Consider the following 25380-nt stretch of genomic DNA (forward strand, 5'->3'; position numbering starts at 1 on the left):
GCGTTGTCTAGTATGTAGCACTAGGTAGTAGATTTTCTGCAATCTGCAACATTATCAGTAGAAAAAGGCGCGAAATTAAAATTGTCTACGGGACGATAACCCTTAGCTTATACATTTTTTTAATTTGTCGCTTTTTCTACTGATGGAATGGCAGACTATAATAACAAACACATTTAGGTACTGTGTAATATTTTTTTTTTTAACTTAAATCTAAATACAAAACACTGTTATAGTCATCATCGTCAACAAAAAGGTCATAAACTATACAAAATAAAATTAGATCTAACTTAAAATTATTGTGTAGGTACTTAGTATTCCGAATAAAAGCTCCTGTAGGTAAAAATTTTAAGTACACGTTCAATTTTGAATAATCATAAACCAAAAAAGCTTATAAGATTTTCATTAAATTAATTTTAGATACAAGAGATTTCGCAGTGACACTGATGCGCTTTTCAGTGTCGTTCATTGGGTAGTTCACCCTTGGATTGTTGAGGCAAAACGATTCCACGTCACACGCTGGAATCCTTCTCGCCGTGCGGCACGGGCGTGCCGAGCCGCGAGGTGGGGGCGGAGTCCTGCTCCAGGTTGGTGACCAGCTCCGTCGTGGCCGTGGGCTCCGAGCGGACTGACTTGCTGGGCGATGGCGACTTTCTCCCGCGCCGTCGGGATTTTAGCAGGTGGGGCGTGATTTTCTGAAACGAAAGAAAAGATTTGATGAATACAGGGTGTGTCTGACCGTGGGGCTTTAACTCCAGGGCTCGATTCTACTCGCTAAACTGAGCTACTTTTATTATGGCACCAACCCCGAAATCCCGAAAAAAATTTTCACCGTTTCATACATTTTGGCTGATCAGATGTCGACGGTTTCTATAGAAAAGCAAAAAAAAAATCCCCGATTTTAGGATTGGTCCCATAGTAAAAGTAGCTCAGTTTAGCGAGTAAAATCAAGCCCTGGATTTAAAGCCCCATGGTCAGACACAGACTGTATACTTTATTTTTGTAGTAATGGTGCGTCCTAGGGAATGCAATCTCGATCTCGCAATTTCGAGATCTCACGAGATCTCGCACGAATTTTCGAGATTCAATCTCGTTGACAGGAAATCTCGATTTTAGCAATCTCGGTCAAGATCTTGATTAATATTTTCGAGATCTCGAACGAGATTGAACGATTTTTCCGTGTGAATTACTTTGTTCTGAGTAATCTTTTTGACCTTAGGTTCATGTTGTTCAGGCAGTGCTATTGTGCGCGGCCGGCTTTAACTGACGATAAAAGCACTGTGGCGCGCTCTGTGCGGAAAAATCGGACTAACTTAACGTACAACGTTAGGGTAAGCGAGCATAAGTCACAATTATTTATGATTTTTGCTCGCTTACCCTATTTTTTTTTAAGTTGCTGAGTGCTTGTCAAAAATATAAACTAAGCATGTTACTGCCTCTGCTTACAATTTTGTAAAATTAAAAATAATTATTACCTTTTTTTATTATTACATGCAAATTAGAGCTACAAACATATTTTTTAAAATTAAAGTAGTTTTTTTTAATGTTGATTAATTTGTTATTTTTATCTTCAAAAAAAAACATGACGTACTCTAAATAAATAGTATAAACGGAATTCTTAAAGATTTTTGCTCAAAATAACACATTTTTAATTACTTTGTCAAATCTCGATCTCGTCGAGATTAATCTCGATTTCGAAAGTGTGACGGTCGAGATCTCGAAACTCCCTATCTCGATTTGGATTTTTCGTGCGAGATCTCGAATCGCCAATCTTGGTGCGAGATTGCATTCCCTAGTGCGTCCCCATCCCCCCTAATTATTACGTAAGAATCTAAAGGAAAAAATGAATACCCGTTTGGTTTGTTTCAGATTTAACTCACAAGCCATTCGCGAACCCCTCGCGCACTGATGTACACAGACTATTCACGCTTCACATCGTTGTATGAAGTGCACGCTAACAATTAGTGATAGATTCGCAAATAATTCCAAAACGGTGCGCTTAATAGGTGCCCGAGTTCCTTCCAAGCCTAGCATGACTTACGTAGACCGCGCAACTGCATACCTGCTTGAAATCTCACTTGGCATACGACAAGGCAAGCCTTAAGGGGTTCTCTAGAAAGGCGACGCAACTCTAAAGGCGAAGCTTCGCCCTGCACCTACTGTTTTATCTAGAAAACACTCATAAACTCTCTTATTGTCTTTTTGGCAATTGGGGTGAATGAAAGCTTTTAGCACTTGGCATAAAAACTTAGCGACAATTTGCTCACCTGCTCAGGGTCTTTAGCCAGATAAACCCCAGTCTTCTTCAACTGAAAGTCAGGCGCCGTCAGGCAGCGCACGATCAGCAGCGTGGCCGCGCACGCCCAGCTCACCCAGACGCCAGCGCTGGCGGCGCGCGTGGCCTCGGCGCGGGACCCGAACTTCCACGTGGCGTTCCACGAGCGCTCCATGAACACGTTTACTGATGAGCAACTGGAAAATATGATCGATATGAGAAGGCGTTATAGGACTGCAAGTAGTACTAAATAAAAAAGTTAGGTCGTGGTTTTAGGTGACATATTAATGGCGCGAATCGGAAGCGGTGGTGGCCGAGGGGATATGACGTTCGACTTTCGATCCGGGGGTAGCGGGTTCAAATCCTGGCTCGTACCAATGAGTTTTTTGGAACTTATGTACGAAATATCATTTGGTATTTACCACTAGCTTCTCGGTGAAGGAAAACATCGTAAAGGTACCTTTAGCCTATTCTCGGCTAGATGGCGTGACGACACCGTTTCATATTTAACAATTTTAACACATAATAGATATCAGTGAATGAATATGGGTCAAAATGATAATAAAATCATGTCTCCATATATATCAATTTTTATGATAATTTTATATGTATTTATTTCAGGTTTATTTTGCGTTATAGTCGTGTGTCGATAGATTGCAGTAAATTTACAGTGACTACATTTGCTATGACAGGACCCCTCTATACTATCTATTCTCCTCTACGCTCTATAACTAACATGGGACTGTATGTACCACAAACTACTAAGAAGACACTAGGATGTACTAAAAGTATGAGTGAAAATCGTGTTAGTTTAAATTCCTATAGGGTTAATTTTAGTTTATAATTGATCTTACGTGGTAGCATTGGTGTAGTTGTAGAACGCCGAGCAGAACTCCCTCAGCCCGCGGTTGGTCTGCGTGAAGCTGCTCGCGGTCAGCCCGACCAGCACCAGCGTGAACACCAGCGCTGGGGCCAGGATGCGCCACGGTTGGGTGAGCCTGGACAGATAACTACGGTGTAAACTCTATATACCGACACTCAAGAGACCGGAAGCTTTTTGACGTTATAGAGTGTTTTCGTTATTAAAGTAAACCAACAAGAGGGAAAAATGTTAACGTTATAGGGAGTGAAATTTCCGTTTACTGTCATTATCATCATTATAACACCTGGCGGAACACGTGAGTGAACTATTTGTCAAATATTACCATCCGGTTTTCTGTGTTATTTTTTTCTATGTAAATAAGTACAGTGAAACCTGGTTAATTGGCACCTGGATAAATGGAAAACCTCAATAATTGCAACCAAAAGTCCGGTCCCGGTCCCTTGAGACCAAAAGGCCTCTATAATTGAAATTTTGGAACCTCTATAATTGCAATTTAGGTTTTAGTGCTTATCGTAATTTTGCCTCTATAATTGACCACATCGCAACTTAAGACCTCTATAATTGACACTGTGCTAAAAAAAACCGTTATTTGTGCTCTTGTTTTTACCTCTATCATTGAAACGAGTCTTGCTTATTACCTCTGTAATTGAAATAATGTAGTTGTATACAGCAGAAACAATATTTTAGTAGCAATGATCATTTTATGTATATCTCCATCCAGAATTTAATTTATTTATTGGGTATCTATCACAGCTAGTAGGTGAAATAGTTTTGATCAATAAAAAACAAAGTATGCTTTTTACATTCTAATAAAACTTTCTTCTACAATTCAAGGGAATTTTTTAAACCCAAATGATAAGAAAATAAAGTGGTAATTAATGTAGTGTAAAAGTGCAAGTATAGACGGAAGCAATACAGTGGAACCTGGATAATTGCAATCTCAAGGGACCGGCCATTTTTTGTCAATTAACCAGGTTTTTCATTTAAGCAGGTCGCGTCAATTAACGAGGTTCAAAAAATCGTTGTGTCAATTATAGAGGTTTTCATTAATAGAGGTTGCGTTCTGACAAATTTCTTTTATGGAGGTGGAAATAACCATTTAAAGTAGATTTACACGCTTACGTTCTGGGTTTCTGGTCTATAGGTATATTGCTTCTGTCTATACTTGCACTTTTACACTACATTAATTATTACTTTATTTTCTTCTCATTTGGGTTTAAAAAATTCCCTTGAATTGTAAAAAGAAAGTTTAAAGTTTTATTAAATAGAATGTAAAAAGCATACCTACTTTGTTTTTTATTGATCAAAACTATTTCACCTACTACAGGCTGTGATAGATACCCAATAAATAAATTGAATTCTGGATGGAGATATAAATAAAATGATCATTGCTATTAAAATATTGTTTCTGCTGTCTACAACTACATTATTTCAATTACAGAGGTAATAAGTAAGACTCGTTTCAATAATAGAGGTAAAAACAAGAGCAAAAATAACGGATTTTTTTAGCACAGTGTCAATTATAGAGGTCTTAAGTTGCGATGTGGTCAATTATAGAGGCAAAATTACGAAAAGCACTAAAATCTAAATTGCAATTATAGAGGTTCCAAAATTTCAATTATAGAGGCCTTTTGGCCTCAAGGGACCGGGACCGGACTTTTGATTGCAATTATTGAGGTTTTCCATTTATCCAGGTGCCAATTAACCAGGTTTCACTGTATATAGAATGTAAGCGTGTAAATCTACTTAAAATGGTTATTTGCACCTCCATAAAAGAAATTTGTCAGAACGCAACCTCTATTAATGAAAACCTCTATAATTGACACAACGATTTTTTGAACCTCGTTAATTGACACGACCTGCTTAAATGAAAAACCTGGTTAATTGACAAAAATTGGCCGGTCCCTTGAGATTGCAATTATCCAGGTTCCACTGTATTTGAAATACTTAATATAAAAATGTGGTCTCATGAAAGTTATAAAAAATTGGAATCATGAAAGTTAATATCTTTACCACGTCTTTCCCTACCCCCGTTCGGCATCCTTCCAAGGAACTGGCGCATAATAGATTCATTCTAAAGTGTCTCACCCAAAGCGAGCATGGCCACCTCCAGGACACATGACGAACAATGTCGTCCACACGAGCGCGAACACGGTGGACACGATTGGCATGTACTCGACGAACTCGCAGTCCGTCCGCGATCCGAAGAAGGTCCTCATCAGGTCCAGCGCCGGCCGCTCTTCTAAGGATGCTATAAAGGTAAAAAAAGTTGTTATAGCCGGTCAAACAACTTTGTCAGTTGAAAAAGGCGCGAAATTCTAATTTTGTGTGGAAACATACCCTTCACGCCTACATTTTACAAAATTGCCGCCTTTTTCTACTGACGGAAATGGCTTGCTAAAATATATTTGGCGAGTTGTGGGATAAAATGTGACACGGTACCAACGTCAGATATAGTAAAACACACCCAACTTGTCAGAAGAATACAGGTGGCTCACTTATGGGTGCGGCGCACCAAGGTACCGGTGCGGTGCGGTAGTCTTTTACGGCTTTAACCTCTCGTGTGCCGCGATTATGTTTTTCTAATATTTTCCTCGTATGCCGTACGCGGATCCGCGCTCCGCATACGACGGCTTAAAAGCCCCCTTCTCCCGCCGCTCGTGCGCGAATCGCGGCGCGAAGCATTTCGCACATCCGCGAATTCAATTCCACACTCCATATTCGCGTTCGCGGTTTCGCGCCGCGATTCGCGCACAAGTGTGAAGGGGGCTTAAGGATGCGGATGGATTACCCATTTTTGTGAGACAATGAGACTCATTGGACAGGTGGAATACTTAAAGGCCCCTGTACATACATATTGGGTCAGCGTGGGCCAGTCTGGGGGACGCATTTATGCGTTAGAGGGAGCAAGTGATATTGCTATCTCATTCTACCGCATGGCTGCGTCCCTTGGACTGGCCTGCGTTGGCCCAATATGTATACAGGGGCCTTTAGGTACCACTTCCACTTGATTCCACTAAGCAAAAATGTCCGACAGTTAACCACTAGATGGCGCTTGCACGTATCATTTAATTTCTCAACGTTATCTTCGTATGCGCGCAATGCAATACATTTTCTTTGCGTTTGGCTGAGCAAAGCATGATGAAAATAAGTAGCTAAGTACTTCCCAAGTAGCACAGATTAGCTGTATAGCAGCCGCATAATGAAGTACGAATACGCTTGAAGCTGGAATATAAAAGCTGCATAATAGCTGTATAAGCGTCTTTTCAGCTTTTATAACTCTTAAATGGGCACAAATTATGCAGCCTTAAGTTCACATAGCTGTTTAAGAGCATTGTAGCAGCAATTTAATGGAATTATAAGGGGTAACAGGAGTTATAAGAGGTGTATATTGACTGGGTAAGAGACCACCAGTTACCCTTTATTCAGTTAATATGTCACATGTGCGCCCTAATACCGGGAAAGATTGACGTTGGGCTGAATAAAAGTTAATTATTAACATACTTTTACATCTCTGCCTTAAAAATACATTTATATTGAAGCAAAAGCGTTTAGCGCAACAACACCATAAGTCATTTTGTTAAAGTGTTTAGTTAAATGTTAGTACATGATCTTTTATATATTAATGTGAGAAAGATGTTTGGGAATGCAAGTTTATTGACATTATATATATACATTATCTAAGAAAATTTTAATGCGCCACGAAAATAATCAGGATTTATTTAAATTAATGATATAAATTAGCTATTGTGTAAAAAGTATTTTAGTGGTTTGGACAGAATTATGAGATAAAAAGTTAATAATACGTTATAGGAAGTGCTAAACTAATGATTTAGGTTAAGAACTCATGCACAAAACGTTATTGTTGCCCTTAAAAGTTGGAAAAGTAATTTAAATTTTGTAGGTTATATACAATAAAATGGTGGTCAATGTTAAAAAGCAACGTGAACCGTTAAAATTCTAATATGCAGCATACGACTGTTATATATCTGATTAAGATACTTAAGTGAACCACTATAAAGTCCAAGTCGTTCTTTCGATACACTAGTGAACCTCTAAACAGTTATAAGGTATCTTGTGAACGTTTAAATAGCCGCTATACACACAGTCTCAATGGTAGTATAATAGGCTGCTTAGCGGTAAACATGTTCAGCGCTAAGCCGTATTATGCGCCACATGTGTTCGATTATACGCCTATTGGTTTCATAACAGTTCACTCGTTCTCCCTTATAATAAGTCAGCAAAATAAAAGCTGCTTTAGCGGTAAACATCTTCAGTGATAAGCAGAATTATGCGCCACATGTGTTTCATTTATAGGTCTATTGGCTTCATATTAGTTCACTCGTGCTCCCTTAAAAGTCAGCGTAATAAAAGCTGCTTAGCGGTAAACATGTTCAGCGATAAGCTGTATTATGCGCCACGTATGTTCCATTATACGTCTATTGGCTTCATAATAGTTCATTCGTGCTTCCTTAAAAAGTCAGCGTAATAAAAGCTGCTTAGCGGTAAACACGTTCAGCGATAAGCTGTATTATGCGCCACAGGTGTTCCATTATGCGTCTATTGGCTTCATATTAGTTCACTCGTGGTCCCTTAAAAGTCAGCGTAATAAAAGCTGCTAAGCGGTAAACATGTTAAGCGAAAAGCTGTATAATGTGCCACATGTTTTCCATTATACGTCTATTAGCTTCATAATAGTTCACTTGTGCTCCCTTAATAAGTCAACGTAATAAAAGTCCACAATTACTTCCTTATACAGCACATGGCGTAATTTTATCCACTAAACAGACCTTATAACGGTTAAAGCATTTGATAACCCTTAAAGCTGTATAGGTTCGTAGCAAATATACCTTTATATCACTTTTTGCGTATTAATGGTAGTTTTCAGAGCCGTAATGCAGCTTTTAATCAGCCCTAAGCTATATAAATATCACTGAAATCTATTATACAGCTGTAGGACCACAAGTGTGCTGTTATAAGTGTCTTAATACGCATAGAGCGTTAGATAGAACTAAAAGTGAGTAGTTATAGAGCTATCTGTGCTACTTGGGTTGTGTTTGGCAGTCTGCCAAGTGCATTAAGTAGTTTGTGTTTTACGGCCCGGAAAGATTAGTACATTTCAAACTCAGTTAATAACGTTTACATTACTATTGCCAACGTTCTTGTAACACTACAATAGTAAACGCTATACTATGTGCTAAAACCGCACCGCGGGGAGGCGGGTTCTCCGCTTGTAGTCGCTTTCCTCTACAAAGCGGGAAAACGCTGGGATCGGGAGCGTAGCGCTACGAAAACGTGGCAGTGAAGTGAATAAAGTTTATATCACTTACCATTCTTTGCAATAGCGTCCTCTAAATCAGTGCGTTCATTTCTTCCTCTCGACGTTTCTGTTGTACTAACAGGGACGGTTGTAGGTTGAGCTTCGACTGCAGTCTCATTAGTGGCACGTGGGTTGTACACGAGGACCGAGCTGAGCACGATCTGTGGGGCTCCCAGCACGCACTGGTCGTCTACTACTGACATTGTGTTGTGCAGGAATACGTAGTTTAGGATGCCAAATATGGCCGCTAGCACGTACATTATTATGTGCCATGCTGGAACAGACAATGGTTTATCTCGTTAATCGGAATTGTAAACTAAATTGGGACATTATCTGTGAAAATTTAAGGGCCTTTATCGTCGATGGCGCTTATTTATATCGGAGCATCGTTAATAATGGCGTACGCGCCATCGACAAGAAGGTCCCTTTTCATAGACAACATCAAAATTCAATACGTAAGGACGACTCACGTTAGATCGGGCCGGGTCCGGGCCGGAGCTTCCGGCGCTTGCTTCTCTATGACACTATTATGTCACTTGTGGGTTCCTATATTTGGTTCCTGTATCTACAGGGTGGCCAACTTGGAGGTATACAACTTTTTTTTGCCGCCATTTTGTTTTGGCGGCAAATATGACAGTTGTTGCATGAAAATTACTTTGTGTAGCTATACGGCAAATTTGTTATGGAGCGTTTACAAGACGGGGACACGTGTCACGCGCCACGAGCCACAATTAGAAACATTTAAAATAACGTTTCCCGGTCGATTAATTTCGTGAAACGGTGACATTGACTGGCCCCCAAGATCGCCTGATTTAACAGCTCCTGACTTTTTTCTGTGGGGCTATCTAAAGGGACGTGTCTATGCTAATAGGCCAACGAACCTTCAGCAATTAAAACAAAATATTCGAAACACTGTCGCTGAAATAACGCCAGAAATGTGTGAAAAAGTGATGAAAAACGCGATGAAAAGGGTTCGCATCTGCCATGCTGCTAGAGGTGAACATTTGTCTGACATTATTTTCCATGTGTAATTGCTGACCCTACATATTATATTTAACAAGGAATACTTAATATTTTTTATGTTTTATAGAATAAAATTTCAAAAATAAAGTGTATACCTCTTATTTGGCCACCCTGTATTATTTAATTTCTATGTTAATGTCACAGCTGTTAGACGTGTGCAGCTGTACCTATACTTCGTTTTTTTTAGCATTAGAAATTAGGTAAACAATCTTGATGTGTCTTTTAATTGACGAACACATTTTAAAAATAAGTTACGGCAAATATGTAACAATTATGAATCTAATACGATCATTTATATTCTTCTGCTTTCATAAGTAATCGTTTTTGATTTTTAAAAAGCGTTTTTCAATTAAAAGACGTGTCAAAATCGCTTACCTTCTTGCAAGTTCTTTCTAATGCTAAAAAAAACGAACTATAAGTAAAAGTTTTTCTACCTGAGATACATTTCGTTTCCTCCGTTTCAGTTTTAATAAATATAGGTACAAAAGCTCTCTGACGTTAAATAATAGCATATATGCCTGCTCAATGCAGAAAGGCGCTTAGAAAGTTACGTAGGGCAATTTTAAACATTTGTAACCCGATTAGATTACGCATGATAGGTAACTATAGAAGACTTATCAGTCAATGTGTATATAGTAGATAATTTGTGGTAATATTTGTCCTATATTTTCGATGTACATATAGATAGCTTATCTTCAGATAACTCTGTCGAAATCATCAATATAGTTTTATAGGAAGTTATTGCCCACACTATTTAAAGTTATTTTTAGGGTTCCGTAATCAACTAGGACCCCTTAGGCATAGTTACACCATATGAACCATGTCCGTCTGTATATCATGTCCGTCCCCGGCTTTTTTTTAATTTTATCACCGCCACCTCTTAATCATCGACTCTAAACTAGAGTAACTTGTTAAATTAAACGAATATTCGCAGAAATCGCGAAATTGACATAACTGGTGACCGAAGAACTGGCGGCTACCTCGCACAACGTATCAGCATTGCGATACAGCGAGGAAATGCCGCCAGCATCCTTGGTACAATGCCTCAGGGGCCCATTTTAGATTTAAGCCAGTTATTAATTTCGTTTAGTAGTACCAATGTATATTATATTGTATGTTATTAATTAACGAATATTTTATAATAAGTTGACTAAAATATAGCGACGTTTGAGGTGTGTTATCACTGTTTGCTCGGCTACAGCGGGCCCCGGAGGCGCGGCTGGTGAGGTCATCTCATTATATAAATAAAAGCTTGCTGCGCGTGCGACGTTGCTAATTGTTGCTTCACAACTTTACAAGTCAACTCGTCATAAATAGCAAATATTATACAATTGGGAATAAAAAACCGGGCAAGTGCGAGTCGGACTCGCGCACGAAGGGTTCCGTACCATAATGCAAAAAAAACAAAAAAAAGCAAAAAAAAACGGTCACCCATCCAAGTACTGACCACTCCGACGTTGCTTAACTTTGGTCAAAAATCACGTTTGTTGTATGGGAGCCCCATTTAAATCTTTATTATATTCTGTTTTTATTATTTGTTGTTATAGCGGCAACAGAAATACATCATCTGTGAAAATTTCAACTGTCTAGCTATCACGGTTCGTGAGATACAGCCTGGTGATAGACGGACGGACGGATGGACGGACGGACAGACGGACGGACGGACAGCGAAGTCTTAGTAATAGGGTCCCGTTTTACCCTTTGGGTACGGAACCCTAATAAGCGTGTCCACGCCACGTTGCCTTTCACTTCAGTGAACCTCTCATGCATAAGATTATTTTAAGTTTTATATTGCATGTAGTTTAGTTTTATTATTGTTTAGTTTGCAACAACTAGTATATTAACTGTTACTGAAGTGCACCTCTCATTAAAACCAACGGAGAAAGTAGATACATAATTTCGTATTTCCCAAATGAAAACTCCTTTATTTCTTGTGGAAAATTTAGGAAATAAGTATTTAATACTATTCAACTTTTTGGAAATACTTAGGTAATCTGTCTTGTCTGTTAGGTAATCTAGCACATCTGAAATGGTTTTGTTACAATAGGTACCTACTACATATCTAAAAATCTGTGCATTTTATAATTTGCCCTTTTCCTTCCTTCATTCGCAAAATATACTTAGGTATGTAGCAGTTATAGCACAGAACAAATGTGACGTTCCACGAGAAAAGGTACCTTATGGTGATCGGCGCTTACGTCACGTAGCACCGCATTCGTATTGGAGCGTCGTTAATAATAGCGTAAGCGCCGACCGCCATAAGGTACCTTTACCCGTGGAACGTCACAAATAATAGCTTATAGGCGCTGAAGTTACCTTTCCACGCTCTGAGGTGCTTGCCCGCCCGCTCCTCCAGCTCGTAGTAGTCATTTATAAGTATCGCCATCGTGTGGTGGCTATTCCATCGTGTGGTGGCTATTCCATCATTTGGTGTCCATTCTGGAACATTTCAATCGATGAGGATCTACTTAATGAAGCAAACAAAGGCCAATGTTAGACTCACGCTAGAGTCGGGACCAAGAAAAATCTGCAGCGGATTTGTGTTGCTGCACGTGTTATTTTAAACGTCAAAATTTTATGAAAAGTAAACTTAAAATTAAAACTTATAAATAACACTAACACGTTACACTGCTTGGTCTGACTCTAGACTGGGCCGGAACGAGGCATCTGACATGTCAATTTCTATGACACGGCTGATCGGTGATCACGTGGTGCCTTGCATAGAAAACGATCGCCGGATGCTCCGCCCCGGCCCCGGCCCGGTCTAGCGTGAGTCAACCCTAAGACTAGAGCTGCAAAGGCAAAACAAGAAAGAAAGAAAGAAAGAAAGGAAAGGGCAGCAAAAGTGACCCTAGCTGACACTTCTCTATCTGCAACGAGATCTAAACTAACAGGGGCCTACCGCGAACCACGTTCGACGTGTTGCCTCTCTGTTGCACTTGTAAATTCGTTCGCAAGTGTGACAGGGAGGCAACACGTCGAACGTCGTTCGCGGAAGGCCCACTGACCTCAAGACAAGTCAAAGCACAGGCAAAATTGGTAGGCGTGAAAGCGTATGAGTAAATAATGAAAATTCGTATGGAAACTAAGGCATACCTACCCCCTAGAGGCCTAGAGAGCAATAGAGGCCCACTTCACTTGACTATTCATGAATATGTAAATGTTCTAATCTACAACGTAAATAGATACATAGAAAAACTACAGTTTCGATTCGATAACGAAACACATTTGCATATGCCTTACTAATATTTAATAGGTAATTAATTAATTCATATGTCAACCCCAATATCATCGTCGACGTTGTTAACTGCCAATTAAAACCTTATTTTAAAGATGTTAAGGTCTACAAAAGAGTGCAGTGTTACCTACTGTTAGTGCTAATGAAGGCAACGTGACAAGTGGTTAACGTTAACGTTAAGGTCCCTCAGGAGAGTTAATTAAATTTACGGCTACGGGGAGTTGACACAACATACAACTAATAATTTACTAAAACGTTAAATAGACCAGTGTTTTTCAACCCAAACCCCAATACAGACATGACCCGGCCGACCCCTTTGACATACATTTTTTTTCGCTATTTCTTGCAGCAGCTTACAGCAGTATGATACCTATATGTTATAATCAGAGTTGTTTCTGTCTTACGTACCTACCTATGATTTGCGGTTCGAGTCCTTGCGGACAAGTGGCAAAAGCCCAAAGCAAAAGCCTTAGGTATAAAGTTATACCTAGGGCTTTTGCGCCGAAACAGAACGACCGCCCAGCATAGGTATCATGGCTTCTATGCTGAATTTTTCAAAACGTCGCTGTGCCTACAAAAGTCGCCATGTGTTTTTAACCTACTTTACAGGAGACACAAAAAACTGTTTATTTCGATAACTATTGAACATATTCAAATCATAATTTTTATGATAAAAGTATTTGCACTTTAACATATATTACGGAATTACCTGAAATGATATTTTAGTTTCAATAGTGTGAAAAAAATATTTTTTTATAAATATGTTACATAGCGATTTTTGTTTTAGTCGTAAAAACCGCTAAGTGTCTTAACCAGTTCATAGGTAGATTTAAATAAAATGATGGGGGTGTTCAATAAAACAGAAAAAAAAAACTTTTAAGTCGATATAATGGAAATTTAATTATGATTGAATAGTCTACGTACTTTTTTATTATCACTAGATATTACTACATATTAATATTTCCTTGTTTGTAGGCAACACAAGGGTCACTGCGGTATTTGCGTGGCTTGTAAATTGAAATTTTGTTGTCTTCTAATATTTCTTTAAACTTCTTTCTACACAGCATACGAAAAAATAATTCAATCGACTCTTTTACATATATTCTGGTACTTATTATTTTCCTTTGAAAAGACATGAATAATTAATAATGTATTTGTCTGATGTTTACTGCTTTTTTTTTCATTTATTATCTAAGTTTGTGTTACAATATTAAACACGACACGATATTGCCTAGCTGAGTTGAAAAGAAACCATTTGTATTTAAGATATTGACCCTGCCTGTGAAGGCGATGGCCCTGGGTTCGAATTGGGTCCATATTGGGTCGCATAATAATTGATTGTCCTAATGTAATGTTACGCATAAAACTCATTTCGCATTATTGTTATTGTGCTGGAAATATTAACATTTCTGAAAAATTATAACACAAACCATTTGCAATGCAAAATATTTTCGAAAATACTTTCTGTTTCAGTTGGAGAAAAAATATGCGAAAAGAGATTTATGCGTAACATTACATTATGACAATCAATGATTATGCGATGAGACCTTAGGACCCCGTTCGAATCCCAGTAAGGGCATTTATTTGTGTGATGACACAAATATTTGTTTCTGAGTCATGGCTTGGTCATGGTTGTTTTCTATGTATGTAAATATTTATATATTATATATATCGTTGTCTGAGTACCCACAACACAAGCCTTCTTGAGCTTACTGTTGGACTTAGGCAATCTGTGTAAGAATGTCCTATAAAATAACATGATTTTTTTTCTTTAAGTAATGCATAAATGCACTACATGTTCATGTTATAAAGTACATTGCGCTAACTTTATTAAAAATTTTTTATCAGAGATAAATCAATATTACATAATTTTTTGATCCAAAAGCATCGGTAAACCAGAATGGTTTGTCTCGATACTCCATTCCGCAGTACTTAAATAAGTAAATATACAATAGGCAAAACATATTTCTATTTTTTATGTAATTTTTCATTCACTTGTTACCTTTAAAACTGCCAACAACTTGTAACGAAAACTCACAAAACTGAATTATTTGTACACACACGTAATAACATACGGTAGACTGGATACTGGATTGTTATAAGAAAATTCCGCCATGTGTCGTAACAGGCATGGTCTGGGAACATAGCATCGACTCCAACTTGTACAAAAATTATCGCTATGTGCGAGGAACTACATATCGGGCGCAAGCGCATCTAATCATTTTTCAATAAACTAGTAGAAAATATCGTTATGTGTCAAGAATGACATAGCGAGCGCACGTCTGTAATTGCTGTTGAAGAAAGCTAATGTAGTTATGTGATTTATTCCAGTTAGCGATTATAGGAAGAGCATTCATTGTATGGGCATCACATACCTACATTTGTTTTTTAAATCCTTAAATAGTGAAATAAGCTCAACGCTGTTTTTGGAGCATATGCGTATGGAAATAAGGTTCAAAATGGCATTAAAACCTAAAAATCGTCAAAAATCACATAGCGACTTTTGTAGGCACAGCGACGAAAAGCTATTGATGTTTACGGGTCTAACCACTTATAAGTAATACAGTTTTGTTACATTTTCCTTTTGGCTTTTTTGTTTTCTCCTGATACACTTTGATACACGTGTCAAAATATTCAAAATTCCTTCCGTTAAAACAAAATACCACTTCAGCAAATTTCCCGTTAAAAAAACCCATAAGTTTACACTGGCATTCGTGAACAGAATTTACCATATACCACATGCGTATACCATATCCCTTCCTTCATGGTATACTCGTAGTTTGTTATCGACACAATGGTGTAGTATATATTTTCCCTATTGTTCATTCAAGGACGAAAATACACCGATAATCGTTCCCTCGAGTGTACAACGTAGTCATATGAAAACCACTTTTAATCCGTTAACATAAAGTGTATAATAAAACATCACTTCAGTGGCCACACATATACACGTGATAATGGCCGTACCTACATGTCAACTTGACATAATTTATCGGGACCTCGTTACATATTTTATTTTCATTCGAAGCTTATTCAGTAGAAATTCCAAGATGGCAGGTGGAGTCGGGAGTCGGCAAATAACATTAAGAGTTTTTGGAGATATTAATACGATTGTCAACATAAAATGAGGCTAAATAATCTCATTTGTAATCAGGATTAACAGGATTTTAGGAAAAGGATGGCTGTAATACATTGCAATTTTAAAGTGTGTTAATGTATTTTTGATAGTATTAAGAACTGGGTATATTTACAATATTTTCGTCTAGTGCCTTTTGAATCTCACGCTACGCTCAATATCTTTTATCTTTTGCTAGTCTGATCATGGAAAAGGGTATTTTAATGTGACTAAACAAAACATGTCCTTAATATAATATCAATATCTATGTCTATTTTAAGTACCTACCTATAGGTATATAACTATTTTAAGAATCTGGTAAATAGGTCCTACAATTAAACATAATTCTCAAGGCTACAATAAGTCTGTTCAAATATATACGTGATTCGCTACTCAAGCAGGCGTGGGTGCAAGCAAATTGGTTCTGTACATACGAAAGCAGTAGGTATTAAAGTACACTCACGAGCAATGAAAATGAGTCATTTTGTATGCATATCTCGATACAAAGTAACAATTTAAGATTGTACAGAGTGTAAGGTGTTCGATATGCTAATGCCCAAGAGATGACACCTTGGCTGCCACCTATATATATTGACAATGACTTAAGTTTCAAGATGACATGAACTGGGACCGCGTCAAGCACCAGTACGTTTACCTTATTATCATCTTAGTGCAAAATCTGGCTTTTATTCTTCTCATGACGAGGTCGAGGACTTAAGAGTAATAACTTGTGTCATTCGGTCATAAAAAAGTTATGTTTGCAGTTACAAGGCGGCGTGTTATGACCCTTGTAAGTTATGACATCATGCCACGGTTAGGTATGTTTGTAGGGATAAGACACACAGTGAGAGTCGGTGCCGGATTGGTATTTTGATGGCATAAAGTACCTAGGATCACACAAGCTTTTATGCCAAGTGCTACGTCAAGTATGGAGCTTTTTGGGGTATGTGTACATTAATTCTTACTGACAGTGCCAAGTGTGCAAAGATAGCGTAGTCAGAGTCTAAGCATTTCTAGGCAACGGCGCCGCCCTCTCTCCGGGTTGGTCATTGTCATTATAATAGATTCAATTGTTTCCTGAGATTTTGGTACCTCCTATACATATAGTATAGGATAGGAGGCCGATATCGTCTATAAAGTCGGGGTCCCGACCTTCCTCATTGGTGAATCCAGAAATGACATGAATACACTAAACACTTGTTAGGGAGGGCTAGTGTTTGATAGGTAGGGGAGAAGTGGCATGAAGGAGCCAGGTTTTGACAGAGCCACTTGCTTCTGGTAATTTCAGAGTGCTGAGTTAAATGTTTGTGCCATGCCACTCTTCTCATCTACATAGCTACTCTACTACACTACTAGGTACTCTACCAAGCGTGGCTCACTCCGCGATTTCGTCGCTTTGCTACAGGTAGCTAAAAGTCCATCCGTTGGACCCCAATTTTGGGGTTTGCATAAGGTATTTGTAATATGGGCCTTGTTGCCTGAATAAGCCGCGCGTGGCGCTGTCGCCACCTAGCGGCCATATCTGTGCTGATCGTGACAGACGCGTTTTGTTAGAGAGTGAGTCTTCTGTACCTAGTACTATTATTTATTCTGTGACTCTACCAGAATATTCAGAAAACAAGAGGAAGGAGGAAATTACTGCAATTAAGTAATTATAAGAAAATTAGATTTTATATACTCCTTTACTTTGGGTAAATAGTCTACAAAGAGAGACGTCTTGTAGTCACCTGCAATAATATACTGCTACTCTTCGAAGGCCGCAAAAATATGTGACGGGCTCTTTATGGCTCTACAAATAAGATTGTGTCAGATATTATTGCGGCCTTCGTACATGACCCAAATATTGTTTAATCAGGTATGGTTTTATATAGGGATTGATTTTAGCATTGCTGTGGAATCCTGGCCATGCGCCAGCGACGCCATCTCCGTGTGCCCTAGTTCCCGCCACCAGCATACACTCATATACACGACACGACGTATGAGTATGACACATGGCTGACATGGCACGCTGGGGATGACAAATGTGGTGTCACGCGTTTTCTGTTTTGCAATTTTGGCTGTCGAATGAGGTGTCAACGGTTTCTTGAAGGATACCGTAAAATGGGGTGAGTTGGGTGAAATTTGACTTTCAAACCTCGATAAAATTTTATTTTTACATGTGATAACTGAATGGTGTATATGTCACTAGTGGTTCGGATGTTTGTATTTTATTTTGGGTAGTTCCATTTCATAACTTTGACGATAAAAAGGAAAACCCACCTCACCCCGTAGTGCCTTGTATTTGGGGTGAGAGGGTTTTTCATACAAAGGTGATTTTGGAAGATTGTTGGATCGAGTTTTTTTTATTATGCGTATTACTATAGCCCCATTTTAAAAAGGAATACATTATTTTTGTAACAGTAGCTTAAAATCCCTTCTCACCCCCCTCTCAAACCTTCTCTCCCCATTCATAACCCAACTCTCCCCGCGAAACCTACTCACCCCGTTTTACGGTACTTAATGGATAACTCACGCTAGACCGAGCCGGGGCGGGCCGGAGTTGCTTTAATGTATCCAGGACTCGGACCGGTATTTTTTTAAAACCCCGAAACACCCCAATTTTTTAATTATTTTATGCTCTGTATGTACGTAGGACTGAAACATGTATTTAGGTAAAAACTTCGTATTATTAGATTGTCCCATTAAAAATGAAAATAATAAAACTTTGCTTTTTAAGCTTGTGTCCTACGATTCGATAGTACCGACATCGTACATTGATGCGTAGGTAACGTGCATCGCAAGTGAATCTGCCGGAGCTGCAGATCCCAAGGTACCATTGCTTATCAGTAATCAAGCACAGAATGAATGAAAATACTAGTCAATAGTAGTTAGGTAGTTTACCGTTGCCTAGTATAAAATATATACCTAAGTATATGAGTAATATGTACGTAGTAATAGTTCACGAAAGGACAGCCCTGTGTGCCTACTACGCATATGCACACGCATGGCTACAGTATGGCATAGTCCTATGGGGCAATAGTTCTGATGCAATAAAATTATTTTTACTTCAAAAACGGTGCCTTCGAATCATAGCAAACATAGATATTATGACAAGTTGCAAGGAGTACTTCATTCAACATAACATCTTAACTATGCCGTCGTTGTACATTTTAGAAGTAAGCACTTTCGTAAAAAGCAACATTTCCCTTTTTCCACAGTACACTCGTCCATCAAACTTACGACCCAACACTAGATTAGCCCGCCCTAACTCCAACATGAAAATGATCCACTCTGGTCCATTTGCCATGTCAGTCAATATTTATAAAAAAAATTATAATATATAAAAAGTCCATACAGGTAGAAACAAACATAAATAGATTTAAAGTGCAACTAAAGCGACATTTAATTAGCAAAGCATATTATTGTATCCAAGAGTTTTTAAGTGAGGACTAAATGTTCTAGTTTAATTTTAATTAGTTTTAAATATGTTGCTATACCCTCACAGGGTTCATGTTGAAACTGTACTTAGCCCTAAGATCCTCTGTACACATGAAATGCAATAAAATATATGAGTATGAGTATGAGTATGAGTATGTAAGTACCTACCTACTTCTAAAATGCAAACCGAACACGTGTATCTTCCAAAATAAACACGTCGAGATTAAGTATACCACATTAGTCAGATCGACCTATATATATCTGAATGTAAATTAGCCGAATTAGAAACACTATGTAATGTTTATAAATACATGACGGCCATCTGCATAAGGGACTTGTTAATTACGGGTAATTAAAACATTATGCTATTCAAATGTGGCTTAGTTAATAAAGGGTACCTAGGTAATATAATGCGTAGGTAGGTATTAGTCTAGCCGCATCCTGTATGTAATGGTAGGTTAGATAGGAAAGTGTATGCGGCGCTCTAAGTCTTAGTAGTATTTAAATTTTAAATGGCTCCTACTCATAGAAATGCACTCCACGAATTCAATTTCTTTTCGATTTCCCCACATCACCATGTTTAACCTCAATACCCCATTCGTAAACAAACACAAAAATAACATTCACAAACTCTGTGCTTCTGTCCGAGACTTATTCCCTTTAGCGAACTACTTCCTACTTACAGCATTTTCCTAATACGCCCTTATGTCTTGGAGCTTAGAGTTTAATTTAAAATATCTGCCAGCATGGGATACGATCTTGTCGGAATCACTGTTGCGTTCGTCTCATAATCTAACTAGCCGACATGACGTAATCTGGTTTGATATTCGGTTTTTTATAGGTCCGCGCGCCGCTGCGCGTAAAACATTGTTCACCATGTTAATTAGAAAAACGGTGTAACTTTATATGGTTCCCATAAAACGATGCGGCATTTTAAAGCTGCCGACAGCAACAATGATGCATTTATTGCATTTTAATAACCACAACTCAATGAATACCATCTAACTGCAGTGTAATAAGAAAAATAATGAGCTTTTTTATACTCTTTGATAATGTTAGCTACCTACATTGTTAAGATGGGACATAGGTACCTACTTACCTACAATACCTAATTTTTTGCGGTTTTCTCGACTTCCTTCATTACATTCGTTTATTAGGGTTCCGTACCCAAAGGGTAAAACGGGACCCTATTACTAAGAATTCGCTGTCCGTCCGTCCGTCCGTCCGTCCGTCCGTCTGTCACCAGGCTGTATCTCACGAACCGTGATAGCTAGACAGTTGAAATTTTCACAGATGATGTATTTCTGTTGTCGCTATAACAACAAATACTAAAAACAGAATAAAATTAAGATTTAAATGGGGCTCCCATACAACAAACGTGATTTTTGACCAAAGTTAAGCAACGTCGGGAGGGGTCAGTACTTGGATGGGTGACCGTTTGTTTTTGCTTTTTATGTTTTTTTTCATTATGGTACGGAACCCTTCGTGCGCGAGTCCGACTCGCACTTGCCCGGTTTTTATATTCAGTAAGCATAGTAAATTCAGTAACGTTACTAAAAATAAATTACTTAATCCATATACTTAAAATAATTAGGCTAAGTTTGTTGTTTAGATGGTAGGTAGTACAGTCACCTACAATATATTTTTTCTTCGAAGGCTGTAAAAATATGTGACACGGTCTTATGGCTCTATAAATAAGACCGTGTCATATATTTTTGCGGCCTTCTTTGTGTCACATATAATTGCAGGTGACTGTAGAGGAATTGTTATTAGGCTTGTTCTTTATTTAATGACCCCCTAAGCGTTTTGCCCTCCTCCCAACCTCCGCCTCAAAGGACGTTTTTAGGGCAAGGAATTCTTAAGTGGGTCAGACTGGCTGCCGAAATTGATTTCTCTCAGCGAAAGGGGATGCTATTCAAGATTCAACTGGCATACCTCTATACTCAGCTACACCTAAGCAAGTGATTTTAATTCTCCTTGCACCTAAGTACAGTTCTTCTTCGATTTATGAATTAGGTGATGCTGTTGTGGAGAGGAAGAAAATTATTCTTTAAATAGTTTAAATCCACGCATATTTTTACCTTACCTATTTAAAATTTGTTACCTATTTAAAAGACGCAAAATGCATTTATAAATAACTGTACCTACTTATTATTACACATTTTCCTTGAGAAAACACGCGGGTTATTTTATGCGATATTTTTCCTGAAACTGTTATTAATGTTATTATTATCAAATAATAATTATTCCGATCTCCTGAAGCAGAAATATTCTATTGCGTATTTGCATCTAGTAAAAAGACTTAAGGTGACAGTCCATTTCCAACGACAGCTGCATTACTGTTCATTTACTATGGAAATTGACAATAACAGCGACGCGTTCAGTACTAGTAAATAGTGCAGCTGCGGTTAGATATGGATTTGATATACTTATAATTAAAAATGATTTTGTTAAGAAAGAAAGGCTCCTAATAAGAAGGCTCCTAATAGATAATAACCAATACTATGAAATTGTTAACCACCAATTTTTGCTACACCCTTTCCAGGGTCCATGTATATAACATGAATAACATCTGTACTATGGTATGCAAATAAAGATCTCTTATCTCTAAGAGCTAACCATGAAAGCTTTGCTTCGGGCAGAAAACACATAAATAAGGGCCACTTGCACCATCCCACTAATCGGGGTTACTGGTAACCATAGTAACTCTTGGTGTAACTAGTTAACCCCGGGTTAGTGGGATGGTGCAAGTTGCCCTAAGTAGTTCGTACGAACTCTCGGGGATTTGACACAAGTAAGAAATGAAGTGAATTTACATAAACCTATTGTGTTATTAACTTATTACTTATTAAGTTAGTAAGTACTTAAGTATTCTAAGTACAGTCGACGTCAAAGATATGTTTACACTTTTCGCCTTATTACAAAGGAGTAAGGTGCTAAAGTGCAAACATAGTTTTGAGGTCGACTGTACAAGTAGGTAAGCTAAGCTTACAAGCATGGTGTCGAGACAAGGTCAAGGATACTCCAAGGATAGCTATGACTTCACGGTCCGTGACTCTTAACATTTATACTACACTAAAGCTCTTGACTATATTTATTATCTAGCTTTATTACTTTATTTTGCCCTCGATATAAATGCAGCTTTGCACATTAGTTTCAATGAAAGCTTTTGGAAACATTGCAATAAAAAAAAATATATACTGTACCAACCTCACTGAAATCCTTTTAAATATCATGCAGTCCACACCGACAATTCACATTCTAATTGATAAAATTCGGTCACAATTCGGAAAAAATCGCGAGTGGAATCGATACACGTCTTTCTTATCACGCATACCGCGTAGACTAACTTTGGACGAATAGAATAGGGATATGATACGTAATATCATCGTATACAGAGTGTTTAACTAAAGTTAACCAGTGTAACAGTGACCCTAAGATCCTTAACAATCAAACTTAATTTAAGATCACGCTTACGCTGGTTTTTATCAGACTTCCACGCTCGTGATTCGATTGATATACAGATGCAAGAGAGAGATACAACGAAAACATACAATTGTGAAACTGTGTAGCGGAAAAAGACAGCTATATATGTGGATGTTCGGCCATTTGTTTACGTGATTCAACCACATGATGTCATGGTAACACAGCCACGGTATATTTTATTGCGATTTGGTTTTGGTGGGTTTGAGGTACAGTCGCCATCAAATATATCGGAGCGGTCAAGGTGCTCACAAATATCTAAGCACGCCTCTATTGTCCGAGCGTTAGAGTGCGTGTTCAGATATTGTGAACACCTTGACCGGTCGGATATATCTGATGGTGACTGTACACCAAATGTTGCGTTTATTTATAGGTAGGTGCCTAGATAATCGTATATTTACAGCCTAAACACAGCATCAGCATTATAGACAGTACATACGTAATTCCATATGAACCAATATTTGCGAGCTCTTATGTTCTTAGCAACAAAGACGATATTACAAGTCTTGTCCAGTGTCCACTTTGACCACATTGTATATTTTATTTTTAACCCAGTGTTCCGTTTATTTTGTAAGTATACGGTCGTAGATTGAGTTGATTTGATATGTTCACGTTCAGGATATCTCCTTCAGCAAGCCTATTATGGATAGCTTTATCCACATTTATCCACGTGATAAAACAACTGTCACTTTTTAACTCTGCGGGATAGAAATAGACGAACACCGTTTTATCACGCTGTCACGTAGACAAATACGACCATCATATCCGTACAGGATAGTTCAGGATCCCACCAGAATTCTTAATTAATATCGGCCGGCGGGTATCTAGGTGCATTTGAAGAGACAAAAAGATAGAAAAAAGAGGCAAAAAGATATAGAGAATATATCATATCCCTTACTGGGATTCGAACCCAGGACCATCGGCTTCGCAGGCAGGGTCACTACCCACTAGGCCAGACCGGTCGTCATAATTTATAGTACCATCTTATTTTCAATAAAAAAAATATCCGAGTGATGATTGTAGAACTGAGTTTGGAGTTGCTAGTTTTTTAAAACATGGCTTGTGAATATCGTGCAGGCGCTTTGTGCACGAAAACAGATAAGGAGTGAACAATCAGTGGAACAATTGATACATCCGCAATTTAAATCTGTAAGAGTGACATTCCATTTCCAACTGCAGCTGCAATACTGTTCATTTTACTATGGAAACGCGTCGCTGTCAGTGTCAATTTCCATACTAAAATGAACAGTATTGCAGCTGCAGTTGGAAATGGAATGTCACTTTAACTGTCAATTTGTTTTGATACACGCTTTTAATGCTGTACACCTTTCCCTTTGCAAGGATATTATTTCCACATAGACAGATTGACATTCTAATCTATATCTATCTATCTAATCTATCTAAACGAGCAATTCTAGTTTATTTATACAGGGTGATTTCGGGGTCGTGGAGCAAGAGAGCCAGACATCATACAGAATCCAAAGATGAGCCTAATGATGTTGTTAATTATTGTTTATCACCAATAATGATGATTATTTTCCAGATGACAAGTAGGAAAAAATATTTTTGCATACAATTTGGTGACCCTACTCATTGTGACGTCTTGTCGCTTACCATACAGCGTATGTCAAAAGTCATAGGGTGACCATAATTACTTAGTATAACATTAATATTACTTGAAAAATAAGAATAATTAAAGTAATTATCTTTTAATCAAATACTACCATATCATAATGTGGATCATTTACAGAGTCAGAAAAAGTGGTTCTGGATCACGACCCAGAAATCAGCCTGTATATATCGGGGGTCTCGGAAACGGCTCTAACGATTTCGATGAAATTTGTTATATGGGAGTTTTTGAGGGACCTAGCTAGGTTATATGTTATCTCTGGGAAAACGTGCATTTTTGAGTTTTTATGTTTTCCGAGCAAAGCTCGGTCTCCCAGATATTGACTATCTAATCTGCCCAAACCCAGTGAGGTTAGGGTTACCAGATACAAATTTAGAATTTCCTGACAAATTCCTGATTTCCGAATATTTTTCCTGGCATTCATATTTTTGACGACGACGGTCTTGCCGTCAACGCGGTACAATTCGATTTCTAAAACATCTATGTATGTATGCTTAAGTAAAGATTTATTAATTAATAATTACGAAGTTATTGATAAGTTGAGTGGATGTCATTTATTATTTTTTTACGTTTTTGGATTAATTTAAATAAATAAAAAGGCACTTTATAAAAAAGTCTATCAATTCAAAAAAATCCTGACATTTTCGTGTTCCGTCCCTATTCCTGACAAAAGGACAAAATTCCTGACATGTCAGGAAAATTCCTGTCATCTGGTAACCCTAAGTGAGGTTGAAGTTTGCATGCTTACGTGTAAAAATGAAAAATCTTTCTTGTTTTAAACTTTCTTTATTACAAAATTATAAGTATAATTACAAAGCTCTTACGTTGTATTGGACCCATAAAATTGTGGGTAGGTAATATAGTTACCGCAGGGCATGTAAAAATTACAATAATAAATAAATATAAAATAAATTCTGGTATATACGGTAGTTCTATAGTAGAATAGAATAGAAATAATTTTATTCGTGAGCACAAACACAAAATAAAAACTTATACTGA

General features: G+C 37.9%; 1 protein-coding gene across 1 annotated transcript; it reads right to left on the reverse strand.

The window, feature by feature from the left end:
• Nucleotides 1-248: 248 nt before the first annotated feature.
• On the reverse strand, nt 249-22621 carry LOC134673148 (uncharacterized). Its single transcript, XM_063531091.1, has 7 exons — nt 22479-22621; nt 11815-11937; nt 8486-8749; nt 5244-5406; nt 3127-3270; nt 2265-2469; nt 249-692 (listed from the first exon to the last, which is right to left on the reverse strand). The coding sequence occupies exons 2-7, from the start codon at nt 11882-11884 to the stop codon at nt 510-512; spliced, it is 1029 nt and encodes a 342-aa protein (XP_063387161.1). The 5' UTR covers nt 11885-11937; nt 22479-22621; the 3' UTR covers nt 249-509.
• Nucleotides 22622-25380: the final 2759 nt, after the last annotated feature.

The sequence above is a fragment of the Cydia fagiglandana genome, chromosome 18 (assembly GCF_963556715.1).
Source record: "Cydia fagiglandana chromosome 18, ilCydFagi1.1, whole genome shotgun sequence".
Taxonomy (NCBI): Eukaryota; Metazoa; Arthropoda; class Insecta; order Lepidoptera; family Tortricidae; genus Cydia; species Cydia fagiglandana.

Bases quoted from the DNA above. Each gene is read 5' to 3' on its own strand.
- LOC134673148 (XM_063531091.1), bottom strand. From the start codon at position 11,884: ATGGCGATACTTATAAATGACTACTACGAGCTGGAGGAGCGGGCGGGC. The intron at 8,750-11,814 runs GTAACTTCAGCG...TGTCTGTTCCAG, and splicing joins GCACCTCAGAGCGTGGAAAG to CATGGCACATAATAATGTAC. The intron at 2,470-3,126 runs GTAAGATCAATT...CATATTTTCCAG, and splicing joins AACTACACCAATGCTACCAC to TTGCTCATCAGTAAACGTGT.